The sequence below is a fragment of the Helicoverpa armigera genome, chromosome 18 (assembly GCF_030705265.1).
Source record: "Helicoverpa armigera isolate CAAS_96S chromosome 18, ASM3070526v1, whole genome shotgun sequence".
In the NCBI taxonomy this organism is placed as follows: Eukaryota; Metazoa; Arthropoda; class Insecta; order Lepidoptera; family Noctuidae; genus Helicoverpa; species Helicoverpa armigera.
Genome location: NC_087137.1, coordinates 4,831,006 through 4,858,527, shown reverse-complemented (window position 1 = coordinate 4,858,527; position 27,522 = coordinate 4,831,006). Strand labels below are relative to the sequence as shown.

The window sequence follows — 27,522 nt, the reverse complement described above, 5'->3', positions numbered from 1 at the left end:
AGCTCACATAACTAAAATCGTTACTTCTTCTAACGTTCTGAGTTGCGGTAAACCACTTCAAGGAAAGACTTCAGTCCTGTGATTTGTCATCAATATAAGCCACAAGGAAAAGCCAACAATGGCCGTCCAACAGCAATATTTATGATATTACTCGTGTCGATGGTATCAGGTTTCGAGACGTCCAGCAGACATTGTCGTAAATCAATCGCGCGGCCTAAACAAACTCTATACAGAACAAACAGATACGCAATATAAAAGAATGATAATGTCCGAACAAACTTTCTTCCCTACAATAACATATGGCCGACAAGATTAAAGGTCGCAGTGTCATACATTTATACATACATGTATTTTACTTTATGTAGAATTTCGTATCAAATATTATACGCCACTGTTGAAACATTCTCTGTACACTAACTGCGTTGAAATATTTGCCAGAAGTTAAACAAACAATTTAAGGAAAAACAATAGGTAACTCGTAATGGGTAAATTGCTAATCCCATTATTTTCTTTATTTTTAAATACTACAGGACAAATCCTAACTGCACGGCGATCAAATAAAGACCGACTATTAATTCAATAACTTTTGGTAGCTAGTTAAAATTGTATATCATTAGTATGGCCCTTAAGGCCGTAATCCGCACTCCGTAGTCCAGACTAAATCCAATTACTGCGCGTCGAGCAAGCCCACAGAACAAGGAATTACATAACTTCGGCATAACATAACACCACTAGTTATTTTTGCACATATTCGTATTATTTTTGGGCATATCGCGAGAAAGGAGGAAGAGTAATAACTCCGTGTAATACAGACAAGGTTTTTTGTTATTTGGATAGGATCCTGTTGGCACGGACTATGGAAACATGACGAAGTTTTTTCAGTTGACTTCTGCGTGATGATATCAACTCGTGCATATTTGAGGGAAAAGGAGATGTGAATTGAGGACTGACAAAGTTTTACCTAACTAAAATATAAAGTAGAACTCTCTAGAATGCCTTTCAAGCTTCCACAATTTATCTAGTAGCAATTTCTTAAATTGAGGAACTAACTTTTTGAAATATCAATATTTTATTTAAAAATGTAATTTAACTGAAGTAGCCTACTGCGCTGAGTAACGGTCCTAACGCTCAAAATTGTCTGTGTGTTCTCCTTTTTTCGCACGATATTTTTTATTCTTACTTTGAAGCCAAAATATAGCAGTCATTAAAATATAACATTTGGAGTGCAGTCTGCAGATTTGGCAGGCAGGTCTAGTAAATTGCTGCTCATGTAGCGGCGAGGCACTAAACGCCGCTGGGTCGAGGCGCGAACTCTTGACTCGAGAGTCAGCGCGTGACTATCAAACGCGCGACATGCAATCTGCATCGACATTTTGAATTTCGAATTGCGAATTCCGTTTGCATGTTTTTTTTTGTTTTTTCGGCCAGTATTGGATAAAGAGGTCGGCCAAGTAGATAAGAATCAAAAACTTTTTGTTTGCATATGTATTTGTCTAGGAAAAACATTTTTCGCTGACTTCAATATGCGCTCATACAACATTCTCATTTACTTACTCAAGTAAATACTTCGATAATCCGAGTACACACGACTATGTAGCTTGCCAAATTTTTCAGCAAGTTCAGCAAAGTCCGACATTTGCAGCGATCAGCATAAATTCATCTCATCCAATCTTTTGTTCTCGAATCGAAATCGACAAATATTTGGAGAGGGATTTAAAGTGCTTTGCCAATTTCGGTAATTGATATAAAACTTGTTTTAATTTATGTAGCTTCACTTTTGTTTCTTGAAGCAGTTAACAAGGAGATTTGCTTTCTTTCATATCCCATAATTATGCAAGTACAACTAGGGTACGACCAATATTTAAACTGCATGGTCCATTTTTTACGTATGAGTACAGTGCCATCAAGAATTATAGTAGAAAAATTATAGGTACAATCCGGACAAACAGAAGCATTGCAAAGATAAGCCAGAAAGAACTGCCCGATGTTATAGTAAAGAAGACTTTTTAATAAGCTTTAGAACTACAAACATTTTCTTACACGGCAAACTACCTAGGTACTTAGAGTTATGATAGGTAGATGTATGTACCTATGTAGTTAGTACCTAAGTACCTATGAGTGCATACGATTGAATCGCGCGCAGTTCACCAAGTAATTAATAGATCGTTTCGAGAACGTTCGTAATTGGACGACTGTCGAGTCGCGAGTTGATTGCTTCATATAAAAAGGTGTTGATAGATGGCGCGACGAGAGGTTCTGAATATTAATGGCTGTCATTGAAGTGGTTTTGTCTGCTCCCATATAAAAAGCTCGACTTTAATAGAAAACTCGTATAATTTGATGGCAGTTTTGTATTCATAGTTATTGCCGTTTACTACATAGTACAGAAGCCTGAAATAATGCTCTTTAGACTGACTTCATTACTGTTTAAAGGGCCTTTATGTCAGTTACGAGAAGAGGTATTAAACTCAAATAGTGTAGTAAGCGTATTAGCTTTGCTTAATTTATGTATCTGACTGCTGAATAAATAATATCTTACTGATGTACAAAATAATTTCAACAAAATTTCAAACGCGTATTACGCTTTATTAATATTTTATGGAAAACAAACATTAACGTTCTTTGATGAATAATTTCTCGTAACGATGTTAAAGCTTTGTGGAGACTCCGTTTGAGAAGTACTAAAATGCTTATGTCAAATGTTAGCCAGAATTATCTATCCAAAACTCGTAATGGCCATCGGCGAGTTGGCACACACCACAGGGAATAGACGTGACTTTCCAAATTCCAACTATCCCGTAGAGCTTTATATTACGACCAGTCAGACCCACGGACGTACTTTGAACATTAAACAGCTGTATTAATTTGGCCACCGCTCTATTGACATATCTAGCAGTCAACTTGTACGTTTTACATAAGTTTGCTATAGGTACTTAATGAAATATACAGTTCATGGTATAATATCAGTATTTCCCAATTAATAACCAAGGGACGTCTACACGAAAATGCATTTCCGCTACTATGACTATGGCTCTGAATAGGTAGGAGTTCAGATGCGGCTAGATTAAGTCAGATCCTTGCATTTCAAAATCCGTAACAATGAAATGCTTTTAAATCCATTAAACAGTGGAGTACATTGATCAAAGGGCCGGGTGCAGGGTGAGCGGACGCTGTCCCCGCGCGACGCCGCCGCGACGCGCCCGTCGCTCGGCCGCACCGCACGGAACTCAATCATTAGTGTGCTCACTCAATGTGAAAGCGATTTTATCCTCGACGACTCTGCCCCTTTGAAACTGGCGCAATATTGTCGAAAGCAGGAAAACATTTTACGAAAAAAAAATATTGCCCGAGACGCGGCGAAGAAAATGAGGACGGAATGCCAGCAGCCAATCGAGCGAACGAGTCTCGGTGGCAATATGCCTTCGCGTTTGCGTTATCGATGACGTAGCCGGCGCAACTACTGCCGCTGTAAACGTAAACGAGCGCCGAGCGGGTAACACACTCCTGCCGCCCGCGGTTGTAAACTCGACAGACTCAAACAACTTCGTTACAACTCCGCTCTGTTTTGTTTCTGGCCTGCAATATTAGTTTTAGTCAAAAAGCTATTTTTCAACCCGCCGTCGAAAGGCTTGTAAAGTTTTGTAATTTCGTTAATTCGTACTCAACGTTTCGTGAAACCCTCGTTCAGGTTCTTAGATTGAAGATAGACTCTCGTAAAATATTGCGGGGAACAATGCGATGATTGTTAAAACAACATCAATCGAGTATTCGCTGCGTAGATATGATTGGGGCTGGTGGAGTTATTAAATTAATTTATGCGGACTTGGAAATGTAAATAAGCCCGTCTGTTCCCATTACAAAGTTTAGGAAGTAGAAATAGGAGGACATTAAATAAGAATAATGTTGTTGAATTCAATGTTCCCTTCAAGCGGATCTAGCGGAGCTAGCGAAGCGGTTGGTTGACGTTTCCCGGTCCCAAAGGCTGACTATTACTTACTTTGGGAAAAGGATAGGCATTGCTACTCAACTCAACTACTCAATGCTGCAAGCCTTCGAAACGCACGCTCTCATTCGACAGCAATGGGGCGGAATTCTTGACTCTTTTATTTTAGATATAAATAAGGCATATTTTTCAACCAAACATGTAAAATGTTTATAATAATATATTCAAATAAGAATGTTATCTGTATCTGTGCAGGTGCTGATGTTCCCAGAAGAGGGGTGGGCGCGCAGTGCCTCCTCCTCGTACTGGACCCTGCAGCCGTGCTGGTGGCGCCGGTCACGTTGCAAGGTCGTCGAGGTCGCCGGAACCAGACGGTGAGAGCTTTTAAATTAAATATTCTCCATCGCGCCTTAATACGCCTTTTTGTTGCTAATGTTTCCGCTGCTTTAAATAAGAATAAACTATATAAGTAGGTACTATAAAGTATTTGATCTCACCCTTCTGAAATGCCCCAAACTATTTAGGAGTCAGTAGAAACTCTTCACCAATCATTTCTGAACTGTGATAGCGTACAAAAACGCATACAAAAGTCCCTTTGAGCGTGTCAGTATTAATTTTAAAAGTCATTACGACTAGCATTAACTTACTAGGTAGGTACTCTTCTATAATATTCTCCATTAGCGCGGCAGCTACTGTGCAAAGCGCCAAGTAGGTATGACGTTTTCTGAAGAGCAGGCCGACTTATTTTCGCGAAACAGGAAAATAAGACAATGCAATTTATAAAACCGCGGTTAGCTAAGAGATTTTAGCAAAAATCTCGAATAACAATTTTAACAAAACGGGGATTTAAAGTGAAAAATATAATTAACGCTTCCACAGCCGAGAGGAAACATTATATCATGTTTGTTGCACGTTAACGTGCTTTTCGCAATTAACCGGCGTGGTTCAGGTGAGCTCGCTAAGCCGTTGTTTGACAAACGGCGGGAAGTGGTCGGCGCCACTATCGCGCGATCGCGCCGCCATGCGCCACTGAGAAGTGGCGCGAACGTGCCGTAAATAAAGATGGCGGATGCTAAAGGGCTTACTGCGAATGAGGTGCTATTTATTATCACACCGCCACAACATAAAACATTTATTTAATGGCAGCTAAACAGCTTTATTTTGTAAATTAGACGGTTTTGCCGATGTTGCGGATCCAAAGCTGAATAGCGTAGCCACTACTCGGTCACGTTGATAAGTTCTCTTTGACGTAAAGCTATTGCCTCGACATTAATCGCAGTTGGCATTACGTTAAATACAGGATTAAACTGAAACATATAGGTTGCTCTTTCGTATAACCGGGAAATTGTGGAAAACAAATTGGTTGGAGAAAAACGTCGAAGCTGCGAGGCGACAGTTAAACGGGAGCAGTTAGCGTTAATGATTATTACCAGCCGTCCCACTACTCTGCCTCAATGAGTTGTATCTCACGATTCTCCTCTCAGATAGCTTTGTGCTTCCGCGTATTGCCGATGTAGATAATGCTCACAATTTAAAAGTAAATGTTTATTACATTTCCTTAAAAACTATGTACAGAAGCATTCGTCTGACGAGGTATTTATTTACCTATAAAGAGTACATAAAAATTAATCAGAGATGCAATTTCGCTTTTATTATCTTTCGGGCTCATCTTAACACACTAAAATAAATGAAGTAACGACGAGATTTAGTTTCAATGGTCGAGCTAATGTTACAAATAGCTGTTTCAGTGGCGCTTTACACAGTATTCGGGAGTTCCGATTACAATAACATTGATATAAATATTCTAAAAGGAACTTTGCCAACGGAGGCTCTAATTTCGGAAATGTCAATTTAATTTCGTTTAGTCCGGAGAAAGTAAGGTCAGAGCACGCATAAAGGGATTTTAATTTGGTGGTGGGTAGTCAGAGGCGAGAGTGTTCAGGACTATTATAGGGCGGTGGCCATTACAGGGCCGTTAGAGGCTCGTAGGTACGTGTTGGATTCGCGCCCTACTAACTGGGATACGTGACCGGCATACGACACCTCAGCCTTCCTAAATGCATCAGGAACACTCGAGTTTCCAAGTTTACACGTGACTTTTTCTCTTCAAATTAGTTTGCGTAACTCGGAGACAGTTTGACAGTTTGTTCGGTTACTCTTCAGCGATACGTCACCTTTGCCGGAGGGCGTGCGAGATAATTTGATTTGTTTTTCCTTAATCCGAAATCCGTAACTTATTTTAGACATTCATCTTCTGAAAGTAGGTAGGAAAATCTTAGGAGTAGAAGGCAATTTATCACTAGGTACAACGTGTCCGATGTCGTAGAGCAAATAATTCCTAGGGGCAGTAGTTATGAGGCAGTGGAGCGTAGATAAATCACCGCTTGTCTGCGGCGTATTACAAGGTGGCTGCGGGCCGAGGTGAGCGTCTCGCACTAATTCTCGCAGCGGTGACAAACGGCCGCCGATGTCACACATTATCTGTTGGACCTGCTTCTAAACAAAGGTCTACCTTGCTTTCTTATTCCGCAACTCTTTATGGAGAACAACACCTTTTTTTTATACAGACGTCTAGAGTATCTCAAGGGGCCCTTAGTTTAACTTTTTGGCGTGTACCTAATAAAGCATGTTGATAACCCTCGATGATCGTTGCAGGCACAGCACTCACGCTCGCATGGTGATAAGCGGCGCCAACGCGGTCTACATAGTGGGCACTTTCAAGCACATGGGGACTGACGCTGACTTTAAGGTAAAAGAAACACTCTCCTACTATCTCTCAGGTCTCTCTTGATCTTCCTTCTCTTATATTCTTTGAACATAATGTAATAAACTGAATACCTCCTTCCTGTTTCCTGTCTGAACGGTGTTGCCCAATTGCTTTCTTGAAGTTTTTACTGCTTGTAAAAACAAAGCCTGATATAAAATAATCGTTCTCCCACCAGTTATACCTGACGACGAACGTGACGCAGGCAGACTTCAACATGGGCTACACGATGACGGGCACGCTGGAGCGAGGCAGTCGCTCCTCCAACACCTTCCAGATGACTCACTTCGCAGTCCTGCGCCGCTGCGACCATGATGCACATCATCTCAAGAACGCCTAGCTCTAGATACTGGCCGAAATATGTGTCAGAGCGGTAGGAACGCCAACAGCCGTTGATTTTCAAATAAAGAATCCCTTTTTTGATATCTGACAGAAGTCGATGAGACATGAATGTCATTCTATTATTTACTCCATAACATATACGCAAAGAATTTCTATGTAATTTGATTGACAAAGCTGTTGATTCAAAATCTATAAGTACTAATCTATTTATTTGCATAATTCTAAACAAGTAAATCTGGTGAGCTTATTATTAAATTTAATCAACGATAAATATTTTACGTCAAAATCATTGTAGGTGTCGGTCTCGAATAGATTGCTAGTCATTATTATAAGATTATATTGCCAAGCGATATTGTGATCTCGAATTTTAGATGTTAGATTTTAAGTAGTGACATTTTCTAATTCGGTGTCTAGATTCTAGTTATCGTCTAGATTTTTCTAATTACTTAGCATAATATTTAGGCATGGATGACAGTTGTAGATGTAAATAATTTACTTTTAACATACATGTACAGCCGCTTTTAGTGTTAGAAGTAGAAACATTTATTAATTATTTTTATAAAAAATCTAGTTCTTATCTAGTCATTATGTAGAACTTAATTGTATTTTTTTCTATTGTGTAGGTAGTTGATTCCAATGTCAGCATTTGTAAGGGTAACTTCGAATAAGTAGGATGTAAACTGCGTGTTTTGAACGTAAGCTTCTTTGTCTAAACACGATGTAAAATGTAAGCCAGGAGTCACATGTACCTGCTTAAAAACATGTTAACTTTTAATGTAAGCTAAATATTTTGCAATATTTAATGCTAATGCATTTATTTTTAAAAGTTTCCAGCTCATCGAAAATATTTTTCATAAGTCAAACGAAATTCATTTAAAAATGGCTGTGAGCGGAATTCTGGTGTAGCTCCCCCACGGTTCGCTGAACAAAATAATAATATATTGGTCCGGCGTACATCGGCCGGACTCGCTGCCCTACATACCGCAAATATTAAGATATTTTGTTGATGGCCGCACCTTACTATCGAATCGTGTGTTACATGTGTAACACCTTTCATGTTGCGAAGCGTAGAATATAATCGATAGCTAGCAGTGTGTTCAAGTATGTAAGAACCGCGCGCCGCTCAGCCCTATCGCTAAGTTCCTCCACCGAAAGTATTACACTAAGTAGCACATACTTAAGTTTTAATTAGTCTACTGTAACTATAAGTACGTGTTAACGATAAGGTATTAATTGTAAAAGGGTGGTATAACACAAACGTCCAGTATCGCACTCCCTCCAGTGTTTACACACATCATTTTTGTACAAAGTTACGAGTGTTTTATAGCTACTATTCGGCTATATTTACTAGTGTACGGTAGAGTGCATTTAACAGATTTTACTCGCCTCGTAATCGTGAATTTTATTCTACTCGTATTTCGAAATGTTTTTGCCGGCCGTACATAGGCCTATTTTCTGATATCCGCGAACTATTTCATGATAATAAAATCCATTTTACAATAAAGCTTTTGTAGTTCAATGACTTAACATCCATTAGGCAATATCTATCACAATTGGAAATTGGGAAAATATGTTTTGTTTGCAGATAATAATAATGCCTGATAGCGAGTAAAGTCTGTTAATATTCTGCTTTCATTGGCTTTCATCAAACATTTTAAATGACGGATAGTTCTTGCCATTAGAAGGAACACAAATACGTAGTTCGTTTCATCCACTTTATTAAACTCCACTGATGTGGTTTAACTATTTTAATATACGTAACTTTCATCATAGTTTACTTAATATAAGATGATAATTCTGGTAGACCGCGGGGATTTCAGATACCTAATCATCGGTTACATAATTTTCAAATAAAGCCATGCTACATACTTATATGTAGATATTGATTGGTACCGAGTTGGCGTTATACTTAATCCTGTGACACAACAGTTTGACATTTATAAAAAATATTGAACGAATAAAAAAACATCATACTCGTATTTAACACGGTACCTACTCTCAATTTCGAACTGAAAAATGGCGGCGCTAACATTCTCACGTAGACACATAATTTAGGATCTCGCTGTGATCCCCGACTACTAAATAATGAGCTCACGCGAAAAACTTATCGTCCTAAATCACTAAAGATAGCGAACATTATTCATACCCTTTCGTTGAGTTAATAGCGACGCAATTTATTTATTAATATTGGCTACATAGAAAACTAATCTGCAATGATAATTCTGTTGGCTCTACATAAATATGCAAATCATACACCCGCTACAAATCCCTCTTGGGGAACAAACGGTTTCCCTCCTCAAGTATTGGGCTCACGATCCTTATTGCCTAAGGCTAAGTGTCCACCTGCGGAGATGACGAAGCTCTGAGAAACGTCCAATTCCTCTTTTCAGCGCGTTTGGACATCTGGACAAATGTCCGAGCAACTTAAATCGATCGCTACAAAGAATTCCACATGTTATGTTCCGAAGCATTTGTCCAAATGCCTGAATGTTTGAAAGGCATACTTTGGTTGTGAACATTTTGTGTTTCCAAAATACGTAAACTAAGAAAATACATTTAGCAGCTTCCTCTTGCTCATTATTCATGACTTCTCTTAAACTATTGTAATTACATTTAAATGTATTAAAGTATTAGTGTAAAGCAAGTGCCAAAGACAATTTAGGGAGCTTTTATCATAAGTTTCGATTTGATATTAAGTGACGATGATGTAAATAAAAAATTCGCTTCAAATTTTAAATGTTGTCTTTCGTATATCGAGATGACTCCAATAAATTGTATGAAAATTCAAACGCTTTTCATTTACCAAAATATTTCTTTTCCCCATCCCCACATTTATTAATAAGATTTATAAATTTTTACATCGAAATAATTAAAAACTTCGTCACCGTATTTTTTGTGAGTTAGATGAAATAAAATACACGAGGAAGTCAAAGTTGACATTAGATCCTTGCAGTTAGTGTGTGCGGCCACACAAAGCACGCGGAAGTGTGTTCACTGCCGGCTCGGCCGCGTATAATGCAAGCCCGAGCATACCGGCACTCAGTGCGCACTCGGAACTTGCGCCATGTTCACTGACAAAGTGGTGCTCATCACTGGCGCCAGCTCCGGCATCGGAGCTGCTTGTGCATTACATTTCGCCAAGTGCTCCGCCACATTATCATTAGTAGGCAGAAATTTAGACAACCTCACCAAAATAGGCACTCAGTGTGAAAAACTAAGTCATCTCAAACCACTCCTCATAGTCGCTGATTTAACGTCGGAAAGTGATATAGAAAAAATCGTCACAGAAACTGGAAGTAAATATAACAAAATTGACATCCTGATAAACAATGCCGGAATAAACTGCGTGTCAGGAACAATCGCGTCAGCAGAGGCTTACGATCGAGTTATGGCTACCAATCTGCGCGGCACGTATCTGCTCACTACTCAAGTGACACCTTACTTGGTGAAATCGAAAGGGAACATCGTAAACATCTCAAGTATCTTATCCAACAAACCTCTGCCGATCATGACACCGTACTGCATGTCGAAGGCAGCCATCGATATGTTGACAAAGTGCACTGCTCTACAGTTAGGTCCAAAAGGAGTAAGAGTGAATGCTGTGAATCCAGGACCAGTGAAAACTGAACTATTCAGAAGGGCTGGTATGAGTGATGCAGATTGTGACAGAATGTTTGTTGGCATCGAAATGAATAGCCCCTTGAAGAAAATAATAAAAGGGGAAGATGTGGCGGAACTAGTAATGTTCCTAGCCAGTGATAAAGCAAGTTGTATTAATGGAAGTTGCTATGTCATCGACTGCGGACTCATGCTGGGCGATGCCGGCAATTTGTGATTGATGAACGAATAAATACATATTAATGTACACAAAGAGCCTTTGATTGTTATGTGTTTCAATTTACATCATGTTGTCGAGATAATTCCCAACTTCCCGTGCTCACGAACAAAACATGTAACTGTGATAAGTTTGTTGAGAACTTCTATGTCTCGACGATATTCTCCAGAACAAAAGCTTGGAATATTAAAATATGTAACGCGGTGTATCGAGCCTCGTAATAAACAAAAGGCCTACGCGCCATACTACTGATAAAGCTTGTTGGATGCTCCCTCGCGTTTCATCGAGGCTCGTTTAGATTGCAGCGACAATTACATTACAGTGTTTTCTCTTTAATATATCTGTTCTTTTCTGGTAATGGCGGGCAATATATTTACTTATCTGGAATACGTAATCCTTCCCCAGGTGGGTCGCTAATACCGCGTTATCTTGCGTTAATTTCCCGCGCATTATCTCGCAAATTGATTGTGCTCCCTGCAACAGCGCTGAAAATTAAATTATAAATAATAACGCTGGGGACGTTAATGCTTTCAAAAATTACCTGGATTTTTATCTCGTTATTAAGTCTTACACAAAATCTTGCAGCGAGAAAATCTTGTCAGGTATTTTCTTCAGTGCTCAAAAGATAGTGTAACTTAATTTTATACTGAGCGTAAAAATGTTAGTAGCGGAATATTTAAACGTTAATATTCACATAGGGGATCTTCTAATTAAAGTTCTCGGATTCCTAGACTGTAACCGTAATAAAGTGTAATTTCCAGCTACAAGTACGTAATCCGCAACAAGAGTAACCTCGTTAGGCGCGGGGTGCGGGGGCGGGGGCGGCGCGCGTTATACGCGATTAATATAATTCCCTAATTTATACGCGGCGAACGTTACTGTACGGGGTTCCATTGTTATTGGGCCAAACCGCGGCTTTCAATTACGCGCCACTCACACAGATATTACTGAGCTCGCTAACTTTGTCAATGAGTGTTGTAATTGTCTTTCTTTCCACCTTTATTGTCGCGTGTTTATCGGTTTCTCATCACGTTTCACGGGGATTTATTACCCGGTGTGCCTTCAGCTACTCTTTGGTGAGAGATTAAAGTGAAGATACGTAAATACGTTAACTGTTGCGTGCTACCTAGACTTTTATGTTCTTTATTTTAATTAATTTTATGTTTTAATTTAAAACTATAAAGTTAAAATCTCCTCATTAACTTGAGAGATACGTGTGCAAGCTGGACATTGTATTTTATGATCGTTGTTTCGTTTTGTTTTATTACTGTACCTACTATAATAATTAATGGAAAGTAAAATTAAATTTATTGCAATGGTTTTCCTGATAAATAATGATACCCTGACTGACCGAATCTACAAAAAAGGTACAACATATGAAATGTAACATGCGACTACATGAACTTTTAGCGTACTAACTTACTAAATAAATTATGTAGATACATCTATATACAAGCAATTTGCTTAGACAATGCAGTTATGAGCTCGTTCGTGTCACGTGCCACATATAAACAGTAAACAGGAATGAAGCGATTAGAATAGGATTTGTAAGTCATAAATGTAAGCGACGTTGCAAGCTCACGTCGATTGCATTACTCGTTACATTCGGCTGTTTGTGTTCCTTTATGAGCCCCGTGATAAACTCCTGTAGTTGCCACGAGTTGGGACTTCGATGCATTAGTGCACTTAAGTATTTAGTTGGCAGGTAACTTGTCAACTGCGGGTCTGTGGTGCTAATGTTTTGATAGTTCTGTTATTCGAAGAACCTTTGATTTATTTCATTGTGGTTAGAATGAATATGTTTGCGTACCGGATAAATCCGGATCAAATCGTTATACAAGTACAGATAAAACGTATAAAATATTGACTGATTTATTTGTATGTGTTCAAACCTCCGCTAGATACTGAACACACATAGTTACGAGTATTACCACCGCGTCTTTGAAATATAAAATATATTTGTACAAATATTCGCTATATAGTTAAATAGCCGCTATGCAATATCAAAAAGAGATTACCACGGAGGTATCAGTGTATCTCGAGAGTCGAGCCAATGATCGGAAGTTGCACTAGGTCGCATTATCGGACATCTACTTTTCAGAGCACGTCGGCCTGTCCTATTTGCTGACAGTAATCTTGAAGAGTTGCCAGCCCGAGCCCGCACAAATATATTGGAACTCTTAACCCCCAGAGACCGGCCAGTGCGGGTTGTAGGTGATCATTTCTTGTTTTGGCACTGACATCAAACTATTTTCAACCTTATGAGTAAGTGCAGAAAGATACAATTCCTTCATCAACCAGCTAATATTTGTTTTGATAGGAAAGGGATGTGCAATCGAGAGACGTCTATTTAAAGGGACAGAAGATCGTTTTACTTGTAATTTGTATTGCGCGTGTTGGGAATGTATAAATTGCAGCTACGAGGAAAATGTTATGCATATGCATAAGTTAATTAAGACGGGAGGTAGTGAACACGATTCTGAAGAAGGAAAGATACAGAAACTACTGTAAACGGCGTCCTTTCTACTAAAGTTATCTTTAAGTTTGTTGTTGTAAGTAGTTTTAAGTGTTGTTTCTCAGCTCCAATGCTAGTTTTGGACACTAATGCAACACGAAACATGGACGTACAATTTAAACTGCTCGATGTGGCAGTTTCTGTGACCTACATCTATAGACATGTTCACCGATGAAAATGTGACAAGGTTCCTTTTGGTTTTCTAGTTATATTCTCGACCAAACAAAACAAATGAAAGAGCCTTCACCTTGCTCCTGTTTATTTACAAACACTGTACCGTAGGTGAGGACCCGAAGCAATAAAAAGATCCCACGCAATCATATTTTATCGAGAAAGCTATTTTTCGCAGACGGATCCCACTTCGACCTCCGTTTACGTGAAACGCCTCAATCTCCCTTCACCTACATGGAACGACTTGTTAACAATAATGGGGTAAGCACTAACCCTGGTGTTAATTTGCTAAGAAAGGAACCCTACAATGTTGCAGCTAGGTAGCTATACCTATGTAACATTCATTTGGTTTGTTTAACAAAGTAAAATAAAAATTCTTAATAAAAGTAAAAAAAACGACACTTATTCAGTGATTCTGTTATAGATTCCCGCTATATTATTTCAGCTACTTACAAAATCGACTAATAATGTGAGGGCACAATATGTAAAGAGAATAACAGTTCATTTACGCCGAGTAAAATATTCACAAACAAAGTTATGACAACAAACAACATGCTTATGAAGTAATTAATACCTCCAGCTCCCAGATAAGTTATAACAATTCATATGCAAATGTTATACAAACATGACACGTGAGCTTTAAGCCAAGGTTATAAAAATATATTCCCTATTTTTATACGAACCTAATTCGCAAATAAAAACGCAAACGACTCGGAACAAAAAACCACTCATTCGTTGTTTTTATTCATAGCAGACGGACCGTGAATCCAAATATAAATGGTCCAGTGAAAATTTGAAAGAGCCATTCAACTGTGGGTCCTCAATAAATACCAAAATTGACAGACTACATGACGGCTTTTCTGCAAACAGAAAATTAATGACTCTATACTGGTTGGTAGTTATATAGCCTAGGCCTGTAAGAGGACATAAGGTTGAAGTATATTTAAATATGTAGCAGTGCAGGCCAAATAATTATATTATGTCTTAATTATATTAATTTCAGTATAGCTGTAAATTGTGAATTAATTAACTTCATTACACTGATAATTACCCCTTCCATTAATTCAAGTTGGTTACTGTCAGGAGTTAAGACATTCAGTTCTTAAGATAGCTCGGTGCACGAAACTGGTTGGCGAACTTTTAGCACTTAGTTATAATTAGTTCAGACGACGGCTATGCATACAAAATGCACAAAATTAACAAATTGTTACAAGGTAATGAAGATAGTACCTACACGTAATTAAGTACTTCAAAACTGTGGAAGTCAGTGAATGTTGTGTAATTAGATAACAGAATATAAGTAGGTGTCGGCCAAGAGAGGAATCCTATAATATCATCTGTTCAGAAATTCCTTGCTTTGTCTCGTTTGTCCGAACATTCATCTCAACGCATCTCTATTCAGGTGTCCACATATTTCCCTTACACGGTGAAAAGAAAAATACCCCTCGAAAAACATACCCCGAGTCGATCGTAAGTTACGATAAAACCAGTAAAACAACACCTTTAGTTTTCCGCTTGACCCTTCAGCAGTTTGTGTGACAAATTTATTGTCAATACCGTACACTTGTTACATAAACATTACGAAAGGTAAACAACATACATATAATAAGTATAAATATATATGTGCCTGTACGAACTTTCGCACATTTCAATCAAATATCGCTCTGCAGAGAAATCTGTAAGCAATTACACGTTTGTGATTTCCCGATCATTCCCGTGTAACTGAATATAATTAAGGTGACGGCTGGTGGTTTGGGCAAATGTATTTGTAACTTCATTAATTTCGCTCCGAAATGTATATTTCTCTGTATCGGTGGGATAATATGCGATCCGGCGTAGTATGGATAGACTTTTGTATACTGTTAATACAAGGTAAGTACAGTTGTAGTCCAATTCAAGATTTGCTCAATTCATAAAAGCCTCAGTAATTTACATAAAAGTAGCCTCCAAAAAGTCTACATTATGGCTACGAAATATATACCTCATATCCTAGCCCAATGAATAAAACCAAATTACTGGTGTATGTATGAATCGGGTTATAAACATAAGTCTTATTTTTTTTATAGTGGACATACTACGCATGATTCCATGTTAACAGGTTTCTTTTTCTAGCTATAGCGAAGCTAAGACGAAACAACTACGCTTGAGTCAATTACACAAGCTTAAAATCCCAAAATTCCCTCGTAACCCAACATATCGCATATTAAATACATTTTACTACAAATATAACACAATATTCATAGTATCGGCGGTACGTGACCTGACGCCCCGCCTAGAAATTACAACGCAAGCAATAATTCAATCAGACTCGGCTTAACCGAGCTCTCTCCATGTTTACCAAACACACCTACCCTTATCATGTTGCATGACGACCTTATCCCACCTAGGTGTCCCTCCGATATAGTAATTATGATTAAAAGCAATTTCCACTCGAGTATGAACACAAACAGGGAAAAAAAACATTTTCAAAACAATTGCCGATAGTCACATAGCGCTAATCGCAATGGGCAGTTGTGTCGACACAGTTAGTAATATGTATAATCTGGTTTGTTTGGTGATTTTGGCGACCTGGCTCCAATGCGGAATTTGCAGGGACGAAGACAAGATCATGAAAGGTATTTTTTTTTTGTGATTGTTAACTAAAACTACTGCTTCTCAAAATAGCGTCAGGTCCAATGTTGAAAGTAATGTACATTGCAAAGACTAAATCACATCGCTACTCAATGTGACGTGAAAAACATGCAATGGTACCCCTACAGCATGAATTTATAGTATCTAAATCTTGCAATGAAAAGGCTAATTCTAGTGGTAGTTTGGACGTGCGTTCAAGCAACGTAAGCCACTCAGAGTGAGGATCGCCCATATATAACACACGAGACTCCCCACACTCGATTTTATCTAGTGTAAGTACGTTGTCTAAGTTTAGAACTACTAGTGTAAGTCGAAGGATATCAAGTAGCGCCCCTGGGAGCAGTAATGGACCTGTGGAAACGACTACAAAAGGAAAAGTCTAGTCCACAACTAGATTTAGTGCCCTTAGATACCCAATAATGTGCCGATGTGAGATATTGCGCACTATTTAAAAAGGAAAATGTATTTTGAACATCCACAGGGGAACGCCCAGTTGTAACTTCGGTTTTCAGAATCTTTTAAAAGCTTTTTAAGGAAACTTTATCGCTCTAGATAACTTATTACCTGTAAAGTGACAGTAAAACAGAGAAGTAGGATTTACCTTAAAAAGTTTAAGGTATCTTAAAAGTAGGATAAATTATATTCGATAAAACATTGCTACAAACTTTTCCATTTATATTTGATGAACATTATTTAGTTAGCAAGATTGAGCCTATTTTGTTGCACCCCAAATAAACAAAAGAATCAAATAAGGGTCACACTATGTCTGCTTCACAAATCGTGCGTTTTATAAATCTCCGAAAACTTTAGAGAACTAATCTAACAAGACCTCTGAGACTGCACCATTTTAATAGTCCAATTCAATGATCGTAAATGGAGCTTAAGTCAATCTTATAAACATCCTTTTTCCACAACCAATGCATGTATACCTTTCGCAAAATCAATCGACCCTATTTCTTTTTCCAGCGTGCTACTGGCCGAACGAGGCATATGAGCCGTGTTTCGGCGGGTGTGCGGAGGTGTCGTGCGACAACCCGCGCAACCACCTGCGACCCTGCTACCCCTACTGCGAGCCGGGATGCATATGCGAGGAGCCCTACGTCAGAGACGACCGAACACACCAGTGTGTTCTGCCCCAGGATTGTTCACCGTAAGTATCATAAACTTAAAAAAAAATTGACGATACAATTTCCGAAAAACAACACCTAAATTGATTTCTTCCATTTTATAGAATGAAAAACTCTTTTGATCTCTTATAATATCTCACTAAATATTTGACAGTATTCTCTATTCATTATTCTTTTTACATTACAGAACGCAAATGGGAATACCGGTTCCAGCGAAAAGAGCTCAGGAGCCAAAACAACCGCCAGCTAAATACCAGAACAGAATGCCTCGCACTCACACCAAGCGCTCGGACTCAGACACGATGGACTTCGTTGACGACGTGCCGAACTCTCTGGGCAGTCCCCCCGCCCCAATCAGCGTCAGCACCAGCGTGAACGCGAAGCAAGACGACAACTTCAAGCGCAACAACGAGGTGTCCCGCATGGGCAACTACTTCAACATCGTCATAGCCCCGCCGCCCATCAAAGCCCTGCAACCCAGGAAACTACTGCAGAATGACAACTTCAGAAACGGTGCCAAACGAATTAGCTAAATAACCCATGTACGAAATATTTCTAAAATTAAATGAACATGGTTACATTTTATAAATTCCTTTCATTCATATTATTGAAATCCTGAAAATGCCTGATTTACATTCTAAAACATCGAAAAATACCTAAACTGAAACAAAAGTTGAAACCCAAAACAAGTATAGTTCTTTTCTCAAACATATGTAGTAGGGAGACTTAATCAAGAAACGTTTCATATTAAGCTGATGTGAATCAAGTGAACTCAATTGCTAAGAATCTGCGTAAAAGAAGAGTTTTTCATACCTTGTTGTCCATTTTTTATTAGTTTCGACAAAGAATTGAAAGCAATCACATCCGTTTGATTTCTTTTCTTTATTTTTTGTGTGGCTTAGTTTAATTTTGTCGTTTAGTTACGAATGTGATACAAGGTGAAACGGAGCGATACCTATATCTAGCAGCCATTTTGATTACTACAACATGAACTAAAATACAGTCACAAAAAGTTTAACAATATGCGTAAATTACTTATTCTGGCATTGTTATTATGTAAGTAATTTCAATTTATCCAAAAAAAGTAGATACCATATTATCACAAAACAAAGGTTTAAGCAATGTTCACCTATATTTTACAGATAACATCATTGCAATGGGAACGAGAGTTAATAATTATGATTATGATGATATCGATGCAAACAAAAGACACTCAATCATAGATGACAGAAGAAACTGGAGGAAGAAAGCTTTGCTGAAACCAATAGACGATCACAAGGAATGGACAGATAGAAGGAGACATGATTATGATAATAGAGACCCTAGGTACATGGATGAACCGGAACAGAAGATGTTTGGAGGGATAGACAGGCCGAGAGACATGGATATATCATCGCCGTATCGTCCGGGGCCGGGGCCGCAGAGGCACTACGAAGAAGAAAAAATGAATTTACAGCAATCTATAAAAAGTGCAGAAGCACCTCATGTACCTCAGTACATGTACGTTCTCACAAGTACCTAATTTGTACCCAGATATTTTTATGATGTTTCAAGTCGTTTACATTTGTTTACAGTGATAAAGAACCAGAAAGAGAAAAGAAACTACCGATGGCAATGAACTGCGAGAGACCACATGAAAGGTAAAACTGAAATAGTTTTAGTTGATGATCAATGGACGAGGATTCTTCTTATAAAAAAAATACAATTTTGTTGCCTTTCAGAGCTTTTATGTTCTAGTTCAAGGACGATGTTTCAATTTTCGTAATCAGTAAATGAAGATAGCTCTACTGGCTTGAAAAAGTTTTCAATGTGTTTGTGTTTGTTTGAAATGGAACGAGCAGGTATGAAGCGTGCTTCGCTGGCTGCGCTTCTGTGACGTGCGACAACCCCCGGGACCGGCTGCGGCCCTGCTACCCGTTTTGCGAGCCGGGCTGCATCTGCGTGCATCCCTACGTGCGCGACGACAGGACCCACAAGTGCGTCCTGCCTGAGGAGTGCACCAAGTACGTCCTACTGATTTACTCATACTACAACTTCTTAGAGACAGCGACCCCAAGAATTAATACAACATAAATGATGAATCCTTCTACTATCCTTCTTCTATTATGTAAGAGAGGAGGCCTGTGCCCAGCAGTAAGAAGATAAAAAGATGATGACGATGAAATTCTAAATGATTAAGATGTTGTTATAGTTTATGTCCACTTGTTTATAACAAACTTCTGGCGCCGTTTTCTTCAAAAGATAGATCGGTATTCGATGATGATGGTGTCTTAAAGTTAACAATTTTAGCGATACGCGCATTTAGATGGTATAAATCGTTCTTTCTATAATGTCTTATTTTCCTTTACAGAGGCCTCAAGGGAATCCCAGATCTTGGAGACGATATTTAAGTTAATGAATAAAGTACTATGAAACAATGACGTGTGATGGTTTAATTGTAGCGTACGAATTATTCAATTTAGAGCTATTTATTTTATTAAAGCTATTTTCATTATATTCATTATTTTATTTTACCTTTTTTTTGTCACGATAATTTCCTCTAAATAGGCTTCAAAGTACCTATTCTTCATAACTTAAAACGATTAATTTCTAGTCAAAGATTAACCTAATGTACCTAGTATTAAGCCATACGTAGGCATGCAGAAAACTGTTTATCTTGATTTGATTAATTCTAAATGAAATTCGATTTTGTTCTGGATATATCTGGACATAACTGGATAGATCGCATATAATTTTTTAAGGAAAAAAGTCTAACGTAAAAACGAAGTAAGTAGTTCAGACATCGCATTCTGTCACGATACTGATCAGAGGAAAAAGTAAAAAAAAGTTATCTTAAGGACAATGTTATCGTCATGCACAGATAAAGAAATGAGTTTAACTCGAGTTAGCATTTGGCCACTCTATCATTTCAATACACCATTGTTTAGTGCACAGCAATAAGTCATCAAAGTATGTGGCCATTGTTAGGACAAAGATTTGAGATTTTTGTTACTTATAATCTACTTCTGAAATATAGGAGCGTGTTGTGTAAACTAAGTTCTACATAGAAATAATACTTATACATTTGGCAAAAAACAAGTTCAAGACAGTTCTGAACGTAATCACTGTACATGTTGTTTGTTTATTAATAACATTTTCAATGTGTACACTTTTCGTCGTTCCACTAATGAGTTTGTTAGTTTTGTTGTGTTTTTTGGTGACCGACCTGATAGCATTCTGCAGCACACACGCGACCAATGAGCTGCGGTATGGTACGTCATAACTTTATATCAAGGTGTCAATTGCACGCCTTTTGAGGTGCATCGTAGGCGATGAAGCAAGGTATAGTACACTTTTAAAATTTATTTTAGACGGATTAAAGAAGAAACAATTCAACTTCAACTCTGGAATAGAGTGGAACTTCCTGAAGAAAATTCGACATCAATCAATGCATCAAACTGCAGGTTTCACTGAACATCTCACTCAAACTTAATCTAGTTTGTGGCACGAATAACTATACTCTGCATAATAGTTGCTTCTTGAGTACGCCATATAGGCTAAACAAAACTGCGGTTTGTTTGTTTTCAGAATGTGGACCTCATGGGAAATTCGAGTACTGCATCGACGGCATCCCCGGCTGCGTCGTCGGCTGCCACTGCCACCCGGGATATTACTTCGATACAGATACCAAAATATGTGAACTAAAGTAATCTTCTTTTAAACTATCATGATATGTGTCAATTTCAAAAGCAATAGTGGTTTCATATATATTTTTGAAGTAAAACAAAGCCCAACACAATAACATGTTTATTTTTCAGTGTAAAATTGACACAAGACTTCCGACGCCATTATGCACCTGAACCCTCGCGTCTATACGAACCTCCTGCAATTATTCATGGTACAGACGTCACAGTATCAACGCTATCACCTACAAACAACAATGCTGATAAGATTGATGAAATTCCCAAAGATACAGATGAACTCGGTGATTGGCTGTACAATCAATTCTTCAAAACAATTGAGAGTCAAGTTATTAATAAGTCCAATAACACAAAGCCGGAAACTAAGGAAAAAGCACCAACGCGCAGAAGTGGAGGTAACAATGCCCCAGCTATTAAATCCAGGAGAAAAGCTCGTAAGTCTATGCGAAGCAGCAGGAGGAAAAAACACATGAAAGGACATGGTCTCAGGCGGAAACTGTTGCGCATTACTGAAGACGACAGCTTGTTTGATTCCGACTCTGACTCTGATTCAAGCGGCAGTTCCAGTGGTAGCGAGGACGATAGTGAAAGCTCGTCTGGTTCCGCTGAATCGAAGGAAAGCGAGGGAAACGGAAAAAAGCCTTCCAACGATAAAGATGACAAAGACCATGGACACAAAAAAGTGATAATTTTTAACAGAAGACCAAAGCCACCGTTGCCGTCGTTCATATTCTTGCCGAGCATGGACACGCCGTTCTACCCGCCGATAGGCCTGCCGCCGCCGCCGCCGATGCCCATGTACCCCATGGTACCAGTGCCCCCAATGTTCCCTCCATTCCCAGGTTCGTGAAAATTATCTTTTAAAACAATCTGTAATTTTTTATTTCCTAATTTTATAAACGATATTTTAAAAAGTGTAGTTTAACTGAATCCCAATCAGTGAAAAATATTTTTATTAAGAAACAATTGCGAATCCAAATTATTGAACGTTGTTCATCAAGCATTGATTACCATGTTTTACCAAAAGCCAAAGTACTTACTCAATTATTTTATTTCACACTCGTTGAGAATGCCAGAATTGAACCACTTAATTCTGAAATGTTATGTTATGTTCCTTTTGGTTCTAAAAATAGAAATATTTTATAAAAATAGTTTATGCTGCCAGCAGTAACAGTAGATTTATGTTATTTTTACAAATGACACGACTTCGTACGACTAGTAGCGCTATATGACCAGGTCACATCAACTTTCATAGTCGAATATGTCATTCAGATTAAAATCTTATTTAATATATAATATGTTGCAATAAATATGATGATAACTTTCTATTATTATTTGAAAAACGGGCTAGGAGTGATATATATTAAGCAGCAAGTCTGATTTGAAAAATTATAAATAGTAACCCATTTTTAAGGAAGGCTAGGTTTAGTTTTTGAAGGTGAAATATTTTCCTCTGGAGGCGTACGAAACATAAGTCAACAATATCATATATAAAAGAGACTTGTTTGTTAAGTTTATCTAGTACGTCATTTATTACTCAGTCAAGTTTTTTAATTTCAAATAAATAGCAATTCAGCAATAGGAACACAATAATTTTGTAATCATAGGTATAGAAATCTTATCGTGTACATATCTATACATAAAGTCGAATTTCTTGAAATATAGTTCCTCCGCCATGTGACGAGGGAGGGGGCGGCGCCAGCGAGGCGACTAGCCCGAGTACACCGCCTGGGGGCGCCTCTGAGGCATCCACTCCAGTCACTCCACCAAACGGCGCAGCGGCTCCGGCAGACGAATCGCCCACAACGGTCACCACGACCACAGTATCGGAAACACCGCCGGCTTCAAGACTTCGGAAGAGTGACCGGCGCAGTAGATTTGAAAAGCGCCTCAGAAAGCCGATGCCGGAAGATTTCATAGCACCTGCAGGCGAACACGGGTAAAAACAATATTTTATGACTCAGATGCATTTCTGTGATATTACATTTACATTTACTTACACCCAAGGAATCAATAAATGCACATAATGTAACTGAATAAGTATGTAGTTCCACTACCAGCCGTTACAATAACTTTTCATTCTAAAATATATTATTTTTTAGGAAACAAAAGAACCTCAAGCATGAACAACGAAAGAACCTTGTAAGTCCTATACTATATTTGATGTTAATACTCAAACGCTGAAACTATACTTAGTATACTAGAAGAGTTTGTTTGTTCGAATTCTCTATAATTTATTCTGTGTCTAAGCCAAAGCTATTAGTATCCAGGGGTGCAAATTAGTTCCCTTGGAGTGGGGAGAGAACAAAGCGAAGGTAGATAGTAAAATACTAGAGAAGAGACTTCTCATGTAGAGAAGATGTCATCACGACGAATATTAACTTGGCGATCTTATGTTTAATAGAGCATTATCTTTTATAATTTTCCTTATTTTCTAGATGCACAAACTTCAGGAGCAAATGAGAAAAAATAATAGAAAACAAATAAATACGAGTGATGCACAAATGGATAATCTAGAAGACGTGGGCTCAGTAAATGAAGAAGACATTCCGGATCTGCCGGACGCATTCCCGCATCACAAAAGGTCCAAACACAAACCAGAAGAGCCGAAGATGCCCAAATTAGAGGACGTTGATTTTACGTATTTATCTCAACTTATTCATCGCGTGAATGAAAGTCAGACTAAAAATAAACTACCCTCGATGCCATTAGATCTTAACAAGGATTTAAAAGAACTTCAAAGAATTCAGGCTCAACAAACACGTAGAACTTTCGATTCTTATAACTTACCACCTATAAACGATCATCCTGAAGTCAATCAACATAGAAATTTGCATAAACCAGGATCTGATGACATCTACTATACTAATTTAGGAAGGAAAATAGCTGCTATGATACGCAATGCAGACTTTAAATTGAATTCTCAATTTAATGAAGAATCTGAACACCACCAACTTCCATACCATTCAGTACTTAATGAAAACAGCCAAATGCCTCAGGCGTATTGGGAGCGATCTGTCCGATCTCCACTGAAGCAGTTAAGACCATTTAGTAATTACCTCGAAGAGGCACGTACTCTGAGGCATAGTAATGAAAGAAATCTTCTGAACCTCGAAAATGAGGTTAAAACATTTGCATCTACTCCTGAACCTCTAAGCTTACAAGATCTTGAAAACATTTTAAATACTATGCAAAAAGTACATGCTCACATTAAATTGAGACAACCCTCCACTAACACGAAGCGATCAGAGGTTAGTATGAATGTGAACTTATTACCAAATTACATCAAACCCGAAAACTCTTACAGAAGAATATTAAATGAGCCGAAAAAAGTTGAATATTTTCCAATTTCCACCACATCACTCCCCAAAGTGTACGCAAAGACACACGCACTCAACATAACTAATCTAACGGTCTTCCATAAGGAGGAAAGTAATGACAACTCACAGTTCCACGATTACTGGATGTATTCTGGTAATCAACAAGCAGTTAAACCGATTCCGATATCTGTCTCTACAAGTAAGCCACTTCTACATAAAACAGAAAGTCATCCTCATCCTCATTCTCATCCTGACCTTCATCCTCATGTTCAGAATCCTATCAGACCGCTGTCCGTCAGTGCAGTGCTCCCGCAGAATCCCTCCCCAACGAAGGTGCCGCGTACTGAACACCTGGCATTTCTTAGAAGCATGCCTTTAGTGAAACAGACTACTCCGAAAAGATATGAGCCAATACTTGGAAATAACCATAACTTAAATTACTTCACGGGTAACAAACATCATTATATGTTTGAACAAGGTTTATACCCGCTTCTTACACCTTTTCGAAGACAAATAAGAAGAAACTACAGACATCCTTCTTTTTTCCACCCTTCGTTACATCACTTTGAATTCTTCGATTGATATGACACTGCTTTTGTATTTCTGTATTTTTCGATATTAAAAGAATCAATATTTACAAATCAGATTTTGCATTTGTTAATCCTTCGACTGTTTACGATACACGAACCCGAGCGGGCGACGTGGCGTGCCAAGCTGTACCCCGCTGCAGTGCAGTGAATACCTCAGGACTAAGAGCTCCCAACAGATTCACTACGACCTGAACTCACCGACACAGCTTCTCATTCATCGCTTGTCGGGCTGCAAGTCGTTTCACAAAGTTTGAACAAAAGGGTCAGTGGATATGTGGAAAGCCATTTCGCACAAAATACCGCTTGTTGGGAATGAATGGTAATCCTGTTGTATTCTTCACAGACAATTTAATTCCCATTTCATAACGTGGGACGTGTGCTCTGCCGGCGGGTAGTTCGGCTGTGGCTGCAAACCTGTTTATATACCATCAGTGTGGGAGTTGAAGCGTGAGCGACGCGCCGACCTTATGCACCACAGCCTCCTTGTTGCTACTAATGAAATACTTTAAAATACGACCCGAAAAAAATGCTTTTTGTGAGCATAGATCTACGAATTTAGACGGATTTTTTTCCGGGTAAAATTTTAAAATAAGCAAGTAAAGTACAACGCGTACCTTCGCATTCCTGTTACATTGATAAAATACCAGTATACTACATTGATGAAAAAGGGCACAATAATTAACGACATGTACCTATTTTATTATGAAAACGTCGGGTTGGCTTTAGTATCGTTTGGCAGGCGGGCGGGGCTAAAAGTGGTTAAATCTGGTAGAGGGTAGGTCTCCGATTATAACGCTACCACTCTTGTTACAAGGTAATGGATATTTTACGAGAAATTTACAAAAAATGTTTCTAACCTCAAATCAGATAAAACGCGTAATGTCAACGTTATTCGGTGAAACGGAACGTTAAAATGGGCGATCGACAACCGAATGTGTTTTAGTATTTCGTCTGTGGTGTACAAATCCGTGAAAAGGAACGCAAAAAATAAATAAATGTCTCTGGTTTCTGCGTTAAGTGTGGTTAAGTGTCATTTGTAATTAGAGCTGTCATTCCGTTTCTCTTCGAGTTGCGTCAATGTACTATGATGTTATTTCAAATAACATCTTATTTGTCTTAGTATGCACGAGCGAGCGAAGCGAGCTCGCGACTTAGGGCACCCCCGACTCGGATAGGTTAGGTTCGAAGGGGATGGCGGGGTCTGCAAGACCCCGCCATTCCCTTCGTGGTTATTTTTTTTTAAACCACCCAGAAGTAGGAGCCCCGCGTAGCGGGGCTCCGTCGACTTTGCCTTTGTTCGTATTGATTAGAAGTAATTGCACTTAATTTTCCGACCGTAGTGGGTGATTATAGTGTTTTGAGGTTAGGTTACAAATATCTATTTTTCTCAAAAATTATGCGTTACCTTGTAACGGGAGTGGTACCAGAGGATAGGGGTGGAGCCCCCCACCACCCTCCCCCCCTTTTACTCCCCCTCCGCCTGCCAAACGATACTAAATTTTTACCAAAACGTCTACTAACAGTGCTTATTTTTTTCCTGCAACTGTTTTTAGTGTATTATAGGGTGGATTTTACTGTAGGAGTAGCTTAACCCGTGAATAGATATTAGCTACAAAGCACTAAGCTCCAACAATATGCAGATATCGGTTTTAAGTCGAGACTCCGTCTTTTGTTTAATTTGCACAAATTATTTGCTTGAGGCACGGAAAAGCACACTCTTTGTTCCATCATACATTTAAGTAAAAATGTTTTATTTTACTGTTAAAATAAATCGATGTCGATAGCATTTAGATAGGAAGTTCGAAAAAATTCTTATTCCAGTAGGAACGCGGCTGACAATTGTGTCTGGTTTGTTTGATGCCTTCAAACAGTGTGCGGGCGTGGAGTGTTTGTGAAACGCCTTTGCGTTCCACCGTTGGAAAATAGTGTTCTTATTTAGCCCTGTAGGTTTTCGATACTAAATAACATTCTACGAAATGGACAATACATTCGATTTGACTGCAATCACACACCAGTTTCCTGGCTCTTTCCGTTAGCGAGACGTCGTCATCGGCTTTTCAGCCTACTGGTGATCATCACACATTAAAATTTGTTCAGATAAGTTTGTTAAAAATTGCTTAAATTAAGCATATCATGGGAGGTTTACCTAAATAAGTATACCTACTTATTGTTGCTGTTCAACTTATTGTAGAAGAACATTACATGGGATTATTTTCTTTCTGGTAAACGCTCATAATTCTTTATGGTAAATTTCCCTAACAGCAGAAAAAGCATAAAAAGAACCGAAAGAGTAACCAAACAGCGGAGCGTAGTCGACGTGTTCAAAAATATAGTCCAAACGACAACCTGGCGGGAGTTAGCGGCCCGGCGCTGTTCGCCCGTTGAATACTAAGCAACGCAGTTTGCCGCCTTTTGCCTACCCTCATAATGCTCCAAATATTTCAGTATCTGACCGTAACAAACATGCTATGCTTAGTTTAGTCCCGGCCTGCCGGGTCAAGTGGCCAGAACTTAGGGAGCCTAACGCGTGGTATGCGCCTTGAATAACAATATCGGCTCTAGGTCTCGGATTGCGATTAGTTCCAGTCCAACTTAACAATTTAT

General features: G+C 38.6%; 5 protein-coding genes across 8 annotated transcripts in view; all 5 read left to right on the top strand.

Moving 5' to 3' along the window:
* The window catches only part of LOC110375400 (uncharacterized), a 37,251-nt gene extending 27,429 nt beyond the window's left edge, over positions 1-9,822 (top strand). For both annotated transcript variants that reach the window (XM_021333485.3, XM_021333486.3), the window contains exons 3-5: positions 4,199-4,317; positions 6,599-6,692; positions 6,886-9,822. In XM_021333485.3, coding sequence (XP_021189160.2) covers positions 4,199-4,317; positions 6,599-6,692; positions 6,886-7,047 — 375 coding nt within the window. In that variant the 3' untranslated portion in view covers positions 7,048-9,822. The remainder of the gene's footprint in view (positions 1-4,198; positions 4,318-6,598; positions 6,693-6,885) is intronic.
* Positions 9,823-10,064: 242 nt separating this feature from the next.
* On the top strand, positions 10,065-10,930 carry LOC110375398 (3-oxoacyl-[acyl-carrier-protein] reductase FabG). Its single transcript, XM_021333483.3, has one exon. It carries the CDS (start codon positions 10,114-10,116, stop codon positions 10,882-10,884), a length of 771 nt encoding a protein of 256 aa, XP_021189158.3. The 5' UTR covers positions 10,065-10,113; the 3' UTR covers positions 10,885-10,930.
* Positions 10,931-15,769: 4,839 nt separating this feature from the next.
* Positions 15,770-17,889, top strand: LOC110375399 (uncharacterized). The gene is made up of 3 exons (XM_021333484.3): positions 15,770-16,185; positions 17,168-17,351; positions 17,516-17,889. The coding sequence occupies exons 1-3, from the start codon at positions 16,074-16,076 to the stop codon at positions 17,859-17,861; spliced, it is 642 nt and encodes a 213-aa protein (XP_021189159.3). The 5' UTR covers positions 15,770-16,073; the 3' UTR covers positions 17,862-17,889.
* A 234-nt stretch (positions 17,890-18,123) lies between these two features.
* Positions 18,124-19,804, top strand: LOC110375395 (uncharacterized). The gene is made up of 5 exons (XM_021333481.3): positions 18,124-18,384; positions 18,471-18,828; positions 18,903-18,968; positions 19,170-19,331; positions 19,679-19,804. Exons 1-5 carry the CDS (start codon positions 18,351-18,353, stop codon positions 19,716-19,718), a joined length of 660 nt encoding a protein of 219 aa, XP_021189156.2. The 5' UTR covers positions 18,124-18,350; the 3' UTR covers positions 19,719-19,804.
* A 421-nt stretch (positions 19,805-20,225) lies between these two features.
* LOC110375380 (uncharacterized) lies at positions 20,226-24,946 on the top strand. 3 transcript variants are annotated; one of them, XM_049847701.2, is made up of 7 exons: positions 20,226-20,579; positions 20,679-20,771; positions 20,896-21,013; positions 21,126-21,850; positions 22,674-22,947; positions 23,111-23,150; positions 23,447-24,946. In XM_049847701.2, the coding sequence occupies exons 1-7, from the start codon at positions 20,468-20,470 to the stop codon at positions 24,908-24,910; spliced, it is 2,826 nt and encodes a 941-aa protein (XP_049703658.2). In that variant the 5' UTR covers positions 20,226-20,467; the 3' UTR covers positions 24,911-24,946. The 3 variants fall into 3 exon arrangements, with proteins under 3 accessions (XP_049703658.2, XP_021189140.3, XP_049703661.2); XM_021333465.3 differs by lacking the exon at positions 20,679-20,771; XM_049847704.2 differs by lacking the exon at positions 20,679-20,771 and having other exon boundaries at positions 20,226-20,649.
* The last annotated feature ends 2,576 nt before the right edge of the window (positions 24,947-27,522 follow it).